This window comes from Corvus cornix, chromosome 2 (genome assembly GCF_000738735.6).
Source record: "Corvus cornix cornix isolate S_Up_H32 chromosome 2, ASM73873v5, whole genome shotgun sequence".
Taxonomy (NCBI): domain Eukaryota; kingdom Metazoa; phylum Chordata; class Aves; order Passeriformes; family Corvidae; genus Corvus; species Corvus cornix.
In genome coordinates this window covers 67,587,345-67,606,066 of record NC_046333.1, presented here as the reverse complement: position 1 = coordinate 67,606,066, position 18,722 = coordinate 67,587,345, and the positions used below count along the sequence as shown (strand labels likewise).

The 18,722-nt window shown below is 41.6% G+C and overlaps 1 protein-coding gene across 4 annotated transcripts in view; it reads right to left on the bottom strand.

Annotated features, from left to right (window-relative positions):
* Positions 1 to 972: 972 nt before the first annotated feature.
* Positions 973 to 18,722, bottom strand: part of F13A1 (coagulation factor XIII A chain) — a 61,488-nt gene continuing 43,738 nt past the window's right edge. For all 4 annotated transcript variants that reach the window (XM_019287877.2, XM_019287876.3, XM_010402835.3 and 1 more), the window contains exons 9-15: positions 16,946 to 17,049; positions 16,059 to 16,147; positions 15,052 to 15,205; positions 14,181 to 14,468; positions 9,825 to 9,985; positions 6,900 to 7,036; positions 973 to 2,928 (exon numbers count right to left, since the gene is read on the bottom strand). In XM_019287877.2, coding sequence (XP_019143422.1) covers positions 2,784 to 2,928; positions 6,900 to 7,036; positions 9,825 to 9,985; positions 14,181 to 14,468; positions 15,052 to 15,205; positions 16,059 to 16,147; positions 16,946 to 17,049 — 1,078 coding nt within the window. In that variant the 3' untranslated portion in view covers positions 973 to 2,783. The remainder of the gene's footprint in view (positions 2,929 to 6,899; positions 7,037 to 9,824; positions 9,986 to 14,180; positions 14,469 to 15,051; positions 15,206 to 16,058; positions 16,148 to 16,945; positions 17,050 to 18,722) is intronic.

The window sequence follows — 18,722 nt, the reverse complement described above, 5'->3', positions numbered from 1 at the left end:
TGTGCTTTCAGGAGTGACTTTTGTTTGCATTTGGCACCTCTGAGCTGCTGGACTGTGAGATCTGTGGAAGTAGAGGTTTGGGTTTGGACTGTTTCCTCCCGAGTGCATCTCTGACCTGTGATGGCTGCGTTGAGGACCCAAAGTTCAGCCCACTCAAAAAAGACACTCAGCAGAAGAATTTGAACTCTGTAACTCTTTTCAGGTTCAGAGCTCCTCCAGGTCTGAGGTTGCCAATCTGTCCTCATTACTGATTGATCACACCCTGTGTGTACATAAAGTGCAAACACAACACTCCCTGCTTCTCCAGTCAGGTTTTACCTGTGTTGCATGTGACAGTCCATGCAGGGGCTGACGAGTGGCTGAAATCCTAGAGGCCATCCTCATTTTGTCCTTAGGTTTTTGTAAGCATCTCGGTACACAGTGAGTGGGCTGGTGGTGCCAAGGGCTGTGGACATCCCTGGTCTCTGTTCTCAGCCATCACTTCACTTCAATATACCCACCTACAAACTATAGATAAAAATACTTCCTGTCTCTTGGCAAAGGTCATTCAGCTTAATGTCTCTTAGTAAAAGTCCTGAAATACTTAGCTGAGAGAAGCACTTCTTAGTAATGGGATGTAGGTAAGGTTTCATTAGGGGAAAACTGGTGCCTTAATGGTCTCTGACAAGTTAAAGCAAATTCCAGGGATTCTTTTTCCTGGCACTAGTGATGTTCTCTGGAAATCATCACCTTCTCCAATTCATTAGGTAGTCAGTTGTTGAAACAGAAGGAAAAACAAAGGCAAAGAGTTAAACTGAGCCTGTAATTTTTTTTTCCATTTAAATAAATATAAGTTTTTCTCCTTAGCACCAAAAAAGACACTGTTATTAGCATGGCTCAGAAGTGAATTTTTAAATTTTTGCAATGAAGATGCAGCAGCTGGTGTCTACTATGTAGAAATAATTGATCAAAATACAGAACACAACACACAAGTGCAATCAGACACGCTTTATTTTAAATTCTTATTACACTGTATTTATAAAATGTCTGGAATAGAAAGCAGGTTTATATGCAAGAGCACAAAATGGATAATTTTATTAGAAGATGTAGACCTTGGTAAGACTGCTTAATTACCTAACAGGGATTGTCACCTGGCACTGGCAACACACTGTTCAGTCTCTTCAACCCCACAGGACTTATATGGGAGACTTTGACATTGCAAAGTTTCTAATGTGGTCATATAAGCTGTATAAAATGAAGGTGTGTCCATGTCTGAAGTGAAAGCCCCCAAAAGCCTGGTTTCCTGGATCCTGGGGTACTCCCAGAGTATATGAGGTGGTATGAATTTTTGCTTTGTTCCCCACATTTCAGTAAAAAGAGCAGCTGCATTTCTCCTCTCCCAAGACTTTAACAGCTGATTGTAGGTTTTGCAGGAGGTACCATGGGCAATGTGTAGCAACAAGAGGAGCAGAAGGGAAGGCATCTCCCTTGCTTTTCACCACCAAATGACACGGCCATGCAGTAAAGCCCCAGTGTTCAAAGAGCAAGAGGTTTCTTTTAAGTTTAGAAGCTCAGCTGGCTCCCCTGTGCTGTTAATACCCAATATGCTCTTACGGACACTGTGGCCAGAGGGGAGGAGTTGCTGCAGCTTGTGTAAGTTTCTGACTCTCAGGATACATCTTTATTCCCTTCCCAGATGAGTTTCTATCCTTCTGTATTCTTGGGGTTACTCATGTTACAGATCTTCGTTCTGCTTTAGCCATGATTCTTGGAAACTTTCAGGCATGTTTTAGTCTAAACTCATACCGATATTTTCAGTCTCACCCAGCTCCAGTGCAGGGTATTGGCTAGGCTTGTGGGACTGTCAGGAGAAGACCCTCAGGCTCCCTGCTCCACTCTGCTCTCCTTCATCCCATTTGCCAGCCTGGACTGCTGTGGGACAGCAAACACCCCTGACATACTCATGGGAAATGGGTCTACAGGGTGGGCTCAGGAGAGAAAAAAAGGCAGAGAAGGGTGAGGAGAGAACATATCATACACAAGAGATATGACCAGCAAATGCAGGTTTTGTGTGATAAACTCTGAGCAGAGGCAGAAAAACTCTGGATTTTCATCCAGCAAAGTAGAGGAACAACATATCAACAGCATACGGGGTGGGATGAGGCTATGAAGCGAGTATGTGTGGGTGCCTGCACACATGAAAGAGGAGGAGAAACAGCATAGGGAAGCTGCAAGATGAAACAAGGGGCTGAGAATATTCTGGAGATAAAACATCCTGAGAGATGCTTCCAGCAAAGTGAGCTCTCCATGAACCAGAACACTATTAATTTGTAAGATAAAGCAGACCCTTTAGCTAGAAATACCTTTTTCTATTGCAGCCTGAATGATCTACCATAGCTCTGTGTAATTCAGTCTAAGAATTTATAACACTGGGTTATTTTTTTTCTTCCCTTTTCAGTGAAATATCAGGCCTTAATTAAAACTAAAGTTCAGATTACTGTGGCGAATGGAGCTTTTCAAATTCCCTTGCAGCACTAATGCCGAGGACCATAAATACAAGTGAACTACAGGAATAATATGACCTAGAATTGCCTTTAATTACATGTATCTAATTTTGAATCACTTGGCATCCAGGTGCTTTTTTTATGCTCTTCCCAGTCATACCAATTAGTTTGCTTTATCAAATTTTTTCAGCACAAGGATGACAAAAATAACAATAAGCAGATTCATACCTCTCCCTCAGCCACCCCATACCATGATAGTTTGAAATACAGCTAAATGAGAGAAGAAGGCAGCACCTTGGCTCATGGTTTCTGAATCTGGACATTCAGCTCACCATACACGTGCCTCAAAGCATCACAACTCAGGCTTGCAATCAGCTTTCGTAAACCTGGTCTCATTGGGATGCATTTTATTTCCCAGGTCAATGTAGAGTTCATCGGGATTCTCCTGAATAAAAAAAGAAAAGTTTCAATATTGTGGTCAGTCAGCCAATGCTCTCAGCCTAACACACAACTGAAGAAACTGAAGGTGGATAGTATAACATGTCTCAAATCTTTTATCTCATCCTCATAAGTGTTATATAAATTACTCTCTTATCTTCTATTCCTCAGAACTGACCCTGCTAAAGTCTTGTCTAGCCTTTCCTCCAAGCTAATTTTAAATTTGTGAAATGAATCCATTTTCTTCTGCTTTCTGTCACTTCCTCTCATGATCACTTTCAGAATGACCTTCTTTATAGCTAACATATATATTTTCTAATTTATCATTCAATTTTTCCTGTTTACTATAGCCTATAGCCTGATGGTGATTCCTTAAATGGTTAAATAAGTCCTTGCTATGAAGTGTCCAGGTCATTCCCTGTGAACCCTATGCAGGGCTGATGAGATGCTGAACCCCTCTGCCATTCCTACCCTGAACCACCCTGCCACAGGGGTAACATCAGCAGATCTCTTCAGCAGCCACTTCAGATGACTTCTTCATGTCCATACAAACAAGACAAAGTATTCTTGGGAGTCCTGCTGGTGGTTACTCTTTTACATTATTTATGACTCCTGATAACTCATATATAAAACAACAGTATTCTCCACTGCTCTTGATTTTCAATTTTTCTTTTTGCTACAATTAAGATGCATGGACAGCCTCAGGTATTGGGTTTCTGTGTTTTCTCAGTGCTTTCACAAGGTTTTCTGTGCAGATTTTGAAGGCTGATATTTTTTGATTGATTGATTGATTGTGTTTGGGGGATGCTGGGATACAACTGCTCCAAAGGAACCAATGGACAAAGTAGTGTAGTGGGGAGCTATTTATGACAATGAATGATTTTTTCCTCAGCATTAAATAAGAGGGTTATGAGTTCAAGCAGTGTTCTTATCTCATGTGGCTACAGTGTCCTGAAAACAACTGAACAAAGTGAGAGCAAAGCAAGCCTGTAAATCAGTAACTGTTTCAAATTCTCATCTGGTAGGATTTGGTTCTCAGGTGCCATGTCCTATGTCAGGGTCAGGACAGAAATGTCTGCCCAGGCTTAGCACAAGCTGCCACAAGACAAGAAACCTTAATTAGCTCTAAATGAGCTAGCCTGGAATCCTCCCACCTGAGTATTTTCTTCAGTGCAAGCCTGCCCCTGGTAAAATGACAGGTATTCCAGCTCCTTAGAGGTTACCTTAGATATCTCTACATGGCACTGCATTGCATTTTGCATATACAGATAGAGGTACCTTGGGGCATGTACCCAGTTTTAGAAAAAACAAGCAGAGGAAGGTCATGTTTTTGATGTGAGCATGTGCAGACTACTTCCAGCAAGTGTTTTCCCTCTTTTTATTTTTGTTCTCAATGAGAGAGGTTCTGTTCCCCTCGGCTGGCTGGCTTGCATCCACCAGATGCCCCCTAAAATGGCATCATGATAAAACAATGACTTCAAATGCTGAAGAAGGTAAAATATCTTTTAGAGTTTATGGGAATTATCTGCAAGGAATTATCTGAATGGAAAGTGAAGAAGTTATTCTACAAGTCTGCTGTGCCGACTTCTTGAGCACTTCTTGAGCAGTTGAGGGGCCAGATTCTCTAAGGATTAATGTTTTTAGGCCACAGCTTTGCAGTGCTCCAGTGAGAGAGGGTAGCACTATCATCCTTGTTTTCTAGTGCTATCATCTCAGTACATATATATACGTGTGAGTGTATATATATGTGTATGTGTGTGTGTGTGTGTGTGTGCACATGCAGGAAGACAATAGCTGTGCTGGGAAACCAAACCTACCTTTTCCTGCCTCTCTACTGTTCTAATTCTAAAACAAGTTGCTTCTCACTACAAATGCTAATACTAGCTTAGCTTTGACATATAGAAACACCCAAAATGGCTTACCTGCTAGTGTGAAAGTATGCTTGGCTATAATCCTTTTAGTGCTATCCATCACTGCCTGGTTAATTCTCATTTGTCATGCAAAGACTATGCCCCACGTAGGAATTGCTGCTGCCACAGGCTTTTCCATAACTCATGCTCCTCATCTGTCTGAGCCTAATAACTAAATATCAATATCTATATCGATATATAGACGTTATGAATGGTCAAGACTGAAGCCCCCAGGCCGTTACATTGCCAGAGTAATGTTGTATCAGCCGGGTCACACATGACCAGTTTTGTGGAGCTGCTCAAGTGATACAGAAAAGCTACCTTAAAAGTACACAGAGGTCAAAAAACCTTTCCCCACAAAGAACTGTAATAGCTCCACCCCATATGAAACAGTCCCTGGTAAACAGGGAAATGTTGGAAGGGTGGGGAAAGCCTAGAATGTGTTTAATTCTCTTTGCAAATGGGGTAAAGCTACCCTGATCTGATTTTCCTGGGAGAGAACTCAGTGATGAATGATTCTGTATAATATGCTGAGCCATCACCACACTGGAGCCATTTATCACTTTGAATGCATGGAGACAAATGTGATTATTATTTAAATAAACTACAACTGCCCCTTGCTCTGTCCTCTGTGTGTATCACCTGCATCCTACATTCATCTCAGAGAAGTTAAATCTTAAAATGACTAAGCTGATCCATTTCCATTTTAAATGTTTCCAAGGGCATTACTGAAAAGGGGAAAACATGGTGACTCTAAGGAAAATGACGTGTGTTCCATGAGTCATTTTTCTCCCGTAACTCTTGTGCCTTTGATGCACCTGATAATTTCTGCATCCTTGAAGGTGAGGGCAGTCCACAGCAGCTTTTGGATCAAAAAGGATGCAGAACAACAGGGGAGGCTGGCACGGCTGGGCAGCAATGATGGCTATTGCTACAACTTGTGTAACTCTTGTGGACCATGCTGAGTCATGCTCAGCAGCACCTGTGACATACCATGTGCACAAAGCAAACACAGTATGTTGCCCTTTCACAGTCATTTTTCTATCAGCTCCACTCTGGAGATTGGTTCTGATCTTTTTATCCTTGTCCCAGGCGTAGTCAGGCTCAGGCCTCCCCTGCCGGCTGCAGAGGATGCTGACAATTTATGAAGCTGCTGAAGCACTGGCAATTTTTCAAACTCCTTTTGCACACACCTGGGGACCATCAGCTCAGGTAATGATAGATACTAAGCCCAGACAGATAGATGCCCAAGAGTAAGCAATAGCCTCAAAATTTTCCAAGTTTCTCCGTTATATACCCTTGGCTAATGCTAAGATCATAACACTGAACTCAAATGGAAAGAGGATTTACAACTTGCTTAGCGTAGGGGTATCATGGTGTCAGCGTGATGTGTGACGCTGAGAATAATGAAGGTGGCTTTCCTTTTCCTCAGGTCTGGGAGTGCCCTGTGCTGGGAACACACCTGTATGCCAGGGCAGCCCTGTGCAGTGGAGCTACTGGGGGGAGCTGTGTGCTCACACACATGCCACAGTTATGCCAGCAGGCTCTGCAAACAACACACATTTTGTGTCTTGACATAAGCTTGAAAAGATCATCTGAGGTACCTGAACCTCTTGTATAATCATGATTAACATGAGCGGAGAAAAGCCCTTTCCGAAAAACAGCACAGGACTCAATTTGCACACGCTGAGTGAGCGGCAGTAAACACTTCAAGCGTAGGATAAATCTTCCTCTCTGTGATAGCGGCTTGTAGGTGCTATTGTCAAGTGCTAAAAATAATGTAATACAGTGAAAAAGTAAACTTGGGCTATGCTAGCAGCTACCTACAAACACTACCCATTCCTCCAACCCTGGTACTGAACAGATGAAATGCTCTCACAATCTCTCTGGATAGCCCGACTTCTACTGACTGTTGAGACCTATAGCTCCCCTGTGTATTGGATTTTAAAGTACAGAGAGAGTGTTTGAATTAAATTACTCAGCACAGCATCAGTTAAGTGTCTCCTGTGAGCTCCTACTGTGAGCAGGCAGGGGACAAACTCCCAGCTGGCTGTGCTTTCTTCCCTACCCGAACTGCTTTTTTATTGTTCTCAGCACACCAGGTCCCTCGAGGCGGAGTGTGACGTTCTCCAGGGTTTGTTTCAGAGGATTGGTGAATTCTACAATCACGGACGTTTCTTTACCAGCTACCAGTTCACCTTTGGTCTGCAAGACAAGGAAAGGATAATGCACCAGAAACTCCTAATAACAGATACACAGTACTGGCAAGGCAGAAGAATGGAGCACACAGAGAAACAGCATGAGGCAAAGGAAGCTGAGTGAGAAGAAAATTGTTGGCTGGGCTCATAGGTACCACTGCGCATTTTTCCACCCATTGTAATTTTCCCTCAAACCACATGGCAGATCAAGAGGCAGGCCCTCATTTCCATAGAAAACCAGAAATCTGCATGGACAGCTCTGGAGCTGACGGCCCAACTGGGGGTGAGTCCAGCTGAGGGGGCCTCTCTCCCAGACTCTGCCCCCCTCCTCAGGCTCCTCAGCAGCACTGAAGTGATCTGCTCAGGACATAAGCTCCAGAGGAGATCCTAAGTTAGAAACAGTAGGCTACAGTGGTTGCACCCTCAAAAATGTCGTGCCCATCTTCCCCTTGCTTTTGCATTCTCTTCTCATGCTCTGAAGGCTTTATAACCCTGCATGTGTGCTCTATGGAGGCCTGAAGGCCAGTTTTCCTCCAAACCCTATGTAAGCAAAAGAGCAGTACATTTTGCACTGGAAAATAGTAAACCTCCAAACAAATGTGTTTTTAAACAAAGGCTACATGTATGGGGATTTGGGGTTCTCCACCCTCCTGAAAATTCAACATTTCTCACAGAATATATGTATTTGTTTTGCTCAGGAAAGGGTTTTCAACTTATGGCTGGCAGATCTGCCAGCCCACTTCATGGCCCACCAACTGATCTAAAGGGCCTTGAGAATGGTAACTAAGAAGAACAAGTATCTTGTCAATAAATTTAAAGTGGTGTTTTAAGGAAGTATGACATTTGCAAAAAGCTGCATAGACTCTGGTCTAAGGGATTGCTCTGTGCCAAAAAACAATGAAATGACTGGAGTACAGGAGGAGATACATCTAAGCTCTCAACAGCATTTGACCATCTGAATGTGCGAAAGGAAATCAGTGGCATTTTTGGAAGTCTTGGCCCGATTAGAGATCTTCTATCCTCCTTATTTCAATTGACCATTTAAGATCACTGGGTGTGCTTCAAAATCATCCCAAAGTCTCACATGCAGCTGAGACCATGATATGTATTTGCTGATCCTATTTTTGTGACCTGGTCTCAAGGTTAGAATATGGTGTAATTTCCTCAGTTGTTGAGTCTGACAATCTGCTTAGATCAACAGAGAAAGATCAAAGGTGTATCCAAAGACATGAGGGAGATACATTTTTCATTCTTCTTTCTCACTCTCACATTAAGAAATTGGGTCTGCCAGTCACGTTCACTGAACAAACTTGACAAGAAAACTAAACAGATAAACTTTCTCAAATTTCTTTAAAAAGCAATAAATCAACATTTCCTCTATCAATACATGCTCACACATGCACACACACACATCTTAAAAAATCCAGCTTTTAAAATTTCAGTGTATTTTCATATATCACAAAGAAACAGAAAAGAGAGAAACTTAGTTTGACTAGAAAACACAGGTTTTGGACAACAGCCTATCCTATATGCTAAAAATCCTTTCTTCAGGACAGCAGGGAGGATAAATTATTTTGAAGTTGAACATCTGAGATGATGTATAAGACGCTCTGTTTAAGTATTGAATTGAAAGAATTCTTTACTTTTAAAATTTGGGTTTTGAAGATAGGTATTTGAAGTAGAGTTTATCTGTCTTGTCTACGTCCTCTCTAGAATGCTCAGTAAACCAAAACCATTTTGTTTAAAAATGCAATTACCTGATCAGAACATCATGGTATTTCTGAAGACCATGAAACCGAGTAGATTTTTTAGCAAATTTTGCCATAGTTTTGATCCATGTTTTTTAAAAAGCTTTTTCTGCATAAGGCTGCAGTTGCTACATAAATTATTATATGGAAACCTGAGCACTGGTTCAAGTAAATATATAGAGGGGAAAAGTTGGATAAACTTAGATTTTTTTTTGAGGTCCTAAGTTTACAAAGCTGTATTCATGCTTATATAAAGCTTCCTGAACAGGTGTTCTGATTTTTTTTTTCTAGTGTTAGGAAAAAAGCAGATCCAAATTCCATCGTTGAAAGCAGATGAAGGTTTGGTGCTTATGAAAACTGCAATTTATTTGGACGCTCAGTTATGAACTGAGAAGTTTAAATCCCCGCCTTGTCTTTGCCATACAACACATGCTCCTTGTAGTATCACAAGCATTACTCTTCTCCATTTTCGTGGGTACCACACCACTGTCTGCAGAAATGCTTCAGCTTTCAGGGTACACCACTGACAGTACAGTCAGAGTGGCAGCAAAGCACTGAAATCCTAAGACATTGTCCCAAATCAATGCTGCCCATTGAAGTTTGGAGAAGCTTTCCAGAATACCTGCAGAAGCTCTCCCAGCAAAATCACTTCAACAGCAGTGTTCCTCACTCTTCAGCAAGAGGCCCCTGTGCTGTGCTGATTTAAATAGCATAGACTTTTGAAGTAGTTAAAGAACTTGAGTGAGTAATCTCTCTTACCCTTTGAGTGTCTTCAGCTCTCTCAGATCTTTTCGCCTCTTTCCTCCACTGAGATCACTGCAGTATTTACTACCAGTGCCTCTGTCTGGCTGTCTTTTCAGTGTAGGGACACTCAGTACATTATATAATGCACCCGTACACCCTCACACACTCCAGCTAGCCACTGCTCTGTAAGGTCTCTGCTAGACACTCCAATGTGCACACACACACATACACTCTTCCACCCCACGATTCAGCATGACAGCCTTGTAGAGAACAGCCATCCCTTCCACCACACCCTTGAGCTACCTTGATCCGCAGGGTGGGAATTTCCAGGACTATCGCCTTCTGCATGGCCAGAATCTTCCCCGTTTCATTGATCCGTGCAGTCACAAAGAAATGAAAGGAGGCTTGCTCCAGCAGGTCACTCATGTACTCACTCGATTTGATCACAATGTCAAAAGAGCTGGCTGAGGGGAGACACAGGAAAGAAAAAAGTCATCTGAAGCAATCTAATCACTAACTGTTCCTCCCATCATGGCCCGTGCCAGTTACACGAGTACCTTGGAAAAAAGGTGAACTATGAGTCAAAGAACGGCTTTGATCTTTTTCCCCTAAACTAACTTCATTTCTTTACTTAACCATATTCCCTCTAATTTTTCCCTCTTTCCATTTAGGCTGTGAGCTCCCAGGGCCAAGGGTGGGGTTTATGCACAGCCTTTGCCCAGTACCCTCAGCATGGGCCCAGGTGACTGTTGAAGGTTTCTAGGTGCTACCACAAAATAAGTGAGAAGGAAGGCTGGAAACACATATCTACTGGGCACAAAGGTCCAAACCAGCTTTTGAGTGTCATTCCTGTAAATGTTTGCTATTTCACTTTATTCCTGTGTTTTCTTTGCCTTTCTTCTTGGCACAGGGATGCCACCAGAGCAGCAACTTGGGGATGTGAACCCATGCAGGCTATCTGGGAGATCACCTGCTCTCCAGGACATGAATGGATGTCTGCCTTTGTTCTACACTGGACTTGCCTGTGAAATTTAGCAAGAAGGTCTTCCTGTCACCAGCATGCCCTCCAGAGAGGGTTCACATGCTCTCTGACAATAATTATTGGAAGGAACAAGTCCCTGTAGGCTAGACAGTTGAGAAGCAGGGAATCATTAATTTTAACTATATTGAACTGCAATTCCCAGGCCAACAATGGTGTGAGAATTTGGTGCAGAGAATCAAACCTGCTAACGAACTGACCAGGAAAAATATATAGACCTGGAGCTCTTCTCTCTATAAACATTCATTATAACTGTAGTAAACACATCAAGATCTCCCATCTGCTACCTATGATGATTACTGTTATCCATTATTTGTATTGTATTTGTGACATACACTGTAAACACTGAGATAATTGAACTCAGTTGGGTAAATGACATTCACCCCTTTTCACTCTTTTGATCCACTCACATCAAAACCAGTTCCTTGATTTGGTTTCAAAGCTATTCCCTTGGTGGCCACCTGACCTGGATTTACTAGGCCAGCCTTAAATTGACTTGATGTGCTCCTTCTTCCTCCCTCTCACTTTTTATCTTGTGTAAAAGAATTTCCCATAATACCCTTAACTGTAAATTATAAATCAGGCAAGGTATTTCTCATCTGAGAATTAAATAAGTAAATAATTAGTTACAAACCAAGAGAAATTTACTTTACAATGGAAGAAAAAACAAACTCTTCTGTTTCAATTTAATCACTGCAGGGAAAAAAAAAGAATAGACTTCCATTGCCTTAGCACTGGTTGTGCTGGTAAGTTGCCAGTACCACTTACTGCATCTGGGAAAGCCAAGGGAGACACAACACTGAGTTGCCTTACAGTCTTTTAAAAAAAAAGAGAAAACTAAATATAACTCAGTAGATGCAAGAGCACCTTTGAAGGCACTGGAAGATTTAAGCTATTGAAATCCTCAAAGATGTTTTCAACCCACACAATTCCTTTAATCATTATTCTGAAAAACATTCATTCGTTTCCTGTTTAAAAACTTAGTTTGCTTCATTCTTTTAGTAGTACGGGCTGGAAGAATGCCTTCAATGCATCTTTATTGCATTGTAATTCTTTGTAATTCTTTGCTACTTCTGTATATATACATACACATATATATACACATATACACACACATGTATTTACATATATACACACATACATATATAGAGATATACACACACACGTGTATACACACAAGTGTACACGCACATATACACATGCACACATATACACACACACATGTTTCTTGCCCTGAACAAAGCTTACAAATCCTGCTTGGGTGCCTCAGAAAGTACTCTCCCACTACACCCCTGACAGAGTGTTCTCATGCACTTGCAGATAATCACACTGCCTCCCTTCACACTGCCCACCTGCTCAGACACTATTCCTGATTCCACACGTACTTCTTTCCAAGGAAAAGGTGAAAGAATTCATGCTCAAATTTCATGTATCACCTTCAGAAATGGTGTAATTTGTGAGGAGTTTTTGTCCTATTGCAGGACAGAGTGCCCCACAAGTTGATGACTGTAGTTCAGATATAAGCAAGTTTCCACCTTGAAAAGTGGGAATAACGTTAAAAATGTCTCATTGGCCAGAAGCAGTGATGGGGACTTACTCTTGGTACACATACATAAAAATACATGTTCTGTTCTTTCAGGTGCCTCTCCCCAGTCTGTGTTCACTCAGCATCACTTGATTCAGAGTTTCCTGCACAATTTCAAGAAGCTTTTTTCAAAGCATTTACTTGAATTAGAAAAAATGAATTATGATGCTCAGTGATGTTTAAACATCTATTCATTTCATTTCTTTCAGAGATGAGCCAGGTGACCCTCAAAGCACTGCAGAAGCTGTATATTAGGTAGTAATACCCTACACAGACCTTTGATGCAAGAGCAGACATAAATAAGTCCTGGAACCAAGCACAAATCACAGCCAGAAAATGTAGCAGGTATTTGCACTTCTCCTACAAGATGACTGAATTTTCCCTCATCAAAGAAGCCATACAGAATTTAGACCAAGGCTATTGAAACTGAATTTTTTTGCTGTACCTATTCAAGTCTCCAAAAGTTTTGCAGTATCTGATGTAAGTCACTATAAACCCTCACACTGTGTTTTGATAGCATATGTTGGAACAACTCAGTGCCCATTTCCAGGCCCCCTGCAAATGATCCAGGGAGTTAGAAAGAATCAGCAAGCAGCTCTCAGGGCTTTGTTACAGACCAGAGGAAGAAGTTTTATTAACCTTCACCAGTAGATCCTTATCAATGGACTTCTATTTTCTGCAGAATATATTTCAGCTCCAAATAAAATGTGCAGTTTCAGATGAGGTTCAAAGTTAGGAAGAAAGCAGAGGTGGGCTTTTTTGTGGCCTGATAGGAATGGTGATCCCATGGAGGCATCTCACTGAGACAAAACTCGCCCTCTTTGAGGAAAGAGGGTTCACAGTGTCTCTTGAGCTGGGATGAGGTAGACAAGACAGAAAGCTCAGAGGTCAGCCAGGGTTGCTGCGATGCAGCAGCAGACCCAGCTCAGGAGGCCCATCCTTCGGGGTCCCAAAGTCCTGCCCTTCCTGCTGCGCTCAGAAAGATTGATTTGCCCAGTAGCAGTGCCTAGAAGGCAAAGTCATGGCTGCTGACTCTCTGAGCAGGGAACTCAAGTGGAGGATCCTCTACTTCGCCTCTGTAAGACAACGTTCTCATTACTTTTGCTGAGCTGGAAATACTGACCAAGGACACAGGCCTGTCAGGAGAACAAGTGATTGGCAGTCAGTTGTTGCTTGAGCCTGCTAGGTAGCACTTGGAAGTACAGCAGGCCCTAAATACACTGCAGCTGCAATGGCTGACAGGAAACAGATAGATTATGTCCAAGTTAAAAAAGGAGAACATCCCTCTTCTCTACTTTGAGCAGTGCAAAAACCTGCCCACAGCCTCCTGAGTTAGTCTGCCAGGAACTGCTTCTCTGATGAGAAGTGGGAGTCATGATCTCCCTAGCGCATTCCAGAGGGCACTAGGAAAAGTGAATGCTGTAACTGTAAAGATAACTCACCTTTGGGTTTCCTGCCCAGCTGACAAATGTCTCTGTTCTATCATGGCATATTCTCATTATATATAAACCTTTTAGATCACTGTAAATACAAAATCCTGAATCACACAGTCCTCCAAAGCCAGGTATTCACTTGAATCTACTCGGAACTTGTCAGCTTCTACCAGATAAGACAAAAAATTCGCCTTTTTGTCTCTGTACATGACACCCTGTGGAACTAGAACTTCCCCTTCACTTGCTGAGATGCTGCTAGGAAAATAAAGGAATTCAAAGGAAAAACAATACCTTGCATCTTAATACCTGTGCTCCTTTGCTTTCTTTTGTACTAAATAAGAAAAATTAACAATTCCCAGACATGCAGCTTGGCGTAAAAGAGCATTACGCAGGGAGAAACAGCCTGAAGAAAACAGCCTCAACTTTAAATGATCCTGGTATCCTGCCCAAAATAGGGACTGGATCCTTCTGATACCCAATAGAATATCCTACCCATAGCTACTAGAATTGACTCTACCCATGGGTGGAAAAATTGGTGACAGTTAATAACACAGGAAAAACCTAGCAGTTAATAACACATAAAACAACTATGCAAGTCTTACATGAAGAGGGTTGCAGTTTTGCACTGAAAGAGTGTTTCTTGAATTCACTTTTTGTGACTCCTGTATAAAACACTATGTTGCCTGAAAGGTAGGTAGTAGCAGTGTAGGAGTTGCGACTCTTGTTCCTGAAAGTTATAGTGACTTTAAAGTCATTGCCAAGGACTGCCTTTTGTGCTTGGAAGTCCATTTCAACATCCGTCTGTGGCTGGTATGTGGTATCTTGGATACTTTGCTTTTTAACACCATACATCACAGCAGTCTCGAGAGCCAGTCTCTCCTCATCTGAGCCTAGGAATGAATGAAAACCAGATTTAGAAAAGAAATGGAAGTGCAGCATTGGCCCACCTACCGATCACAATGGTGTGTCTTCCATGGTTTGTAGTAGCTGAAAGGAATGGATGAGGACAGTGAACCCTCCTGGGGTAACACTAGCAGTGGGAGAACTTCACAGCTACCAAGGGAGTTGGTATTAAAGCCATATCAGACAAATTGATGTAGCTGAATTCCTATTAATACATCTGCACTGGTTTACTCTGTGTGAGCCTCTGGCCTGAATAAGAAATGTCTAAACATGTGTACAGAATGCCTTGAACTGTTTTGAATGCTTTGAGTTGCTCCATGACTAGCCTTTATTTTCACTACAACTTACTTAGTCTAAAGCATTTCTGAGTAGCAAAGTTTGTGCTCTGTTTGTGCCTTAAGATCAAGGCATCTGCAGTGTTTCTGGGATGGAGTTACAAATAAAGAATTCCAGAGGGCACTTAGGCAGCTGTTCATGAAGCTCCTTTGGTGACAGAGGTTTCCAAGTCATCATCCAAGATCTGACTGAGATAAGTCTACATCCATATGGTTGCAGCCCATTTCAGGTTACCTTCTCGGAACTTGTACTCCGCAGTAATGTCCATCATTCCATCACCTCCAACTTCCTTGGTCACAATCAGCTGGCCAATATGGGTTGTGTCAATTTTTTCTACCACTTGGGTTCCATTTTTCTCCATTTTTGTGTAAAAAATGTCACTATTCACCTATGAAATTAAGTGAAAGAAGATTGAGATATATGGAAGTAGAGAGAGGAAGAGAAGTCAGCCTATCTCCCCCAGAATAATGACATGTTGACTTGAAGTCCCACTAATTACTCATGTTGAAATTTCATGTTTAAAATTAGTCATATGCTGAGATGAATTTTACTATTCACAGCTCCAGAATGACAGAGAGTGTAAACTTTACAAGGCTACGGAGAGGTCATTCAGATTTGGAGACCACTGCTACACATTTCTTGTAACAAAAAGCTTTAGAAATAGAGAGGGGAATGCTTAACAGATAAAATATCTTTATTCTTTTCTGTCCTAAGCTATTTACAATTCAATTAGAGAGAAACTTGTCCTGCAGTGTTGCGATTCTGGGCATGCCTCCTCTGGTGATACGAGAAGTTAAAACTCCAGACCAGGCCCTCTATCTCCTTACTGAGATATTTCCCTCTCCGATCTGTCAGTCAAATCACCCATGTGAGATCTCCATGGCCCACAGCAGCCAAAAGGAATGTGGTGAGCAAAGAGGATGAGCAGCTAGAGCTAGTGACTCATTCAGCATAGCTGAATCTTGGAAGGAAAAATGACCACAGACTGAAGTTTCAATGAAGTCAGAGCAGCTTTTTCTTCTTGTTATATTGGGGAAGAGATTAGAGAAATCTCTGTCATTCATCAGACCCATATCACACCTACTGGCCTGCATGTCAAAATATAATGATGAGATTGTTCTGTGACATGAAGCATACATGAAGTAACTTCTCAATCCATAAATTGCAGTGGAGCCCTATCTTTTGTCTCGCTATGGTCTCACTGATATCATTCATTGCAGTAAAAATTCTCTCGTCTGTACCTCAGCATAGACGAAAGGAGAATCAAATTGGAAGCAAACGTGACCATGTTTAATGGCTTGAACTGAGGCTGGACCACACCTGTACATACCTATGGGGAGAAGAGAGACAAAGTGAGAGCCTAAATTCATTAAAAACATGTCAAAATATTATATTTTCTCAAAGAAAAAGAATTCTTGGGGCTTGAAGAACTCTTTTAATAGTTTACAGAAACTCTTGACCAAGAAGCAAAAAGCTTAATTTTTTTACCATCTCCATAGTTAACACAGACTCAAGTCTGGAACAACCTGGTGGTTTGGTACCTTTAATGGCACTGTAACATCCACTGTAAGTCTCAAGTGCTCAAAATATAGTTACAGCTGGTTTTGGTTAAAACAGATAATTTTGGGAGGACTCAGGTACACCACAGGCTGAGAAAGATCTCACTATAAATTTGAGAATTTATATTTTAAGGGCTGGAAAACTAAGGACTGGGAAGAAACAACAGTGACTTCTCACTTTTTTCTCTCCTGCCGACTGTCTGCTCATGAATTTTAGTTAGGGCTTCATAACATAAAGGAGAATTAATTTGATCAGGCTCCTGTATAGGTACTCTAAAATGTTAGAAGCCCTCTTTGGCAACAGGATTACATCCCTTCTGTACCAAACAGGGCCTTTCTCATGCAGGATTTTGTGCCCAGGCAGCAGTGTTATAATAAGGACAGATTTATTTTAGAGTTCAAAACAAAGCAGGAGAAGGCCCTGAGGCGAGTATGGTTATTTGGCTCAAGAAATTGTCACTGGCCATATGGTGCCAGGTGCCACTGGCTCAGCTATTATCAGCTCATTGTTTGAAACAGAGATCCCAAACATTAGAAAGTGAGCTAAGGAGGACTTCAATCAATATTACCATCACTGGTTTCTTGAGGTGTCCCATCAACAACCTGCCAGCCTCCAAAACCAACAGGAAGGTCAGGTCTGGTCATCCAAGCTTCATTCCAGCAATGATAATTCCTTAGACAAGAGATGGGACCAGTATATTAAATTCTTGGAAAGAAGCACACAGACCAAAACAAATCCTGTGTATTTATGTCCTGGCATTGCTTAAATAACACCATTTTCCAATTCAGGAGTAAAAAAGTTGACTCTTTTAAGAGAACAGATTTTTAGGTGTTTAAGTGTGGTACCTATCTGTTAAAACCTGAAAGACAAAATCCTTCATTGTAGTTTCCTGACTGCAAGTTGAAGAAGCTTTTTTGATTCTTCTAATGTGTTCTGAGTGTAGATATCTCAGAAAATATGCCACTGTTTGGAGATTGCTGGGGTATATGAAAAGCTACACAAACTAGAATCCCTTTCCAGCCAGACACCTCCACTTCAATCTGCCTGCTAAAGCAAACTTTCAATCTTCAAGCCAATGAAACATGGTCTGCTTTTTAATTATCCAGACTGAAGCTTTGGTGTCTCTTATTAAGAGATTCGGGATCAACTCCACAATGTACAGTGTGTACTTTTGTTTTAATGGCTCAAAACAAGCATGCTCAGCTGGCTTCCATGTTCGTTGAGAAAAAGACTTTCTACAACTATCCTCACTGTGGATTCCTTATAAGTTTTTCCCCATGTGTCATGCCAGTACATGATGTCAGATCTCCTAAAACATACATCTTTTCATAAAACCCACCCACAACCACTGTGGGCCAACCCAAGTCTTTAGGGCCCAGGACAGTGACCCAAAAGGTAAAATTCTGGGAGTAGTTCATCTAGGTGCTCAGGGTTAAAATGCTCTCACCTGGCTGGATGCTCAAGAAAATTTAAAAACCGGTACAGCACCATCACAGTCTGCCCTGGGTGTTCCAAAGATGAGCAGAAAAGACAGACAGATGTTGTAACTTCCTACAATGCTACCGACGCTCAAGGGAGAGAGCACAAGCAAGAAGAAAAAATAATCTGGAAAGAGGGTCTCGCAGTAAAGCCTGCAAAATGTTTGAATTTCATTACTGCAAAAAAATAAAAGAAGGAAAGAGTAGAGAAAGGGGCAATTTTGCTTGCAAATTGTACATATCCTACAGCAGATCTGAATAAAATTACATCTGTGTAGCTGCTGATATAGCCTCTAGTACACGCAATGATATTAGCAACCAAAATGGGGATTGTTAAACTCTGACCATTTCATTAATAATAGGTGAAAACCAGCTATGGAGCAGAGTCAGAAGGATCTGAAGCTTGTCTAACAAGACATTTCAAAGTGGAAATGAAATCTTGGATCAGGGTAAAACTTGTCAGTTAGGAGAGTTAATGAAGCAGCACTACAGAAAAAGGAATTATTCAAGGAAAATGACGCACGCTCAGAGAATTTTTGATGCTGCTGAGAGTATTCAGTGCTGAATCATGCACACAGAACTTTGCTGAGGGCTACCTGAGAATGGGGACAAACTTCGTGGAAGGTGGTTATTTGAAAACTGCTTTGCCAACATATGAGAAAGACAATCCCTGCCCTGAAGCCTTCACTGGTTCGCTTTGAATCAAAGTCAGATGTGTCACTGGCTTTGCATTCTGTGAAAGAAGAACCTGAAGAGCATGCAAAAGGAAAAGATGATAAAAACAAGGCTGGGAGGGGGGTAACAGTGTGTGAAATGGCAGATCTACTTCAGTTCTGCAATTAGGTAACGCAGTTTTTCTAGATTTTT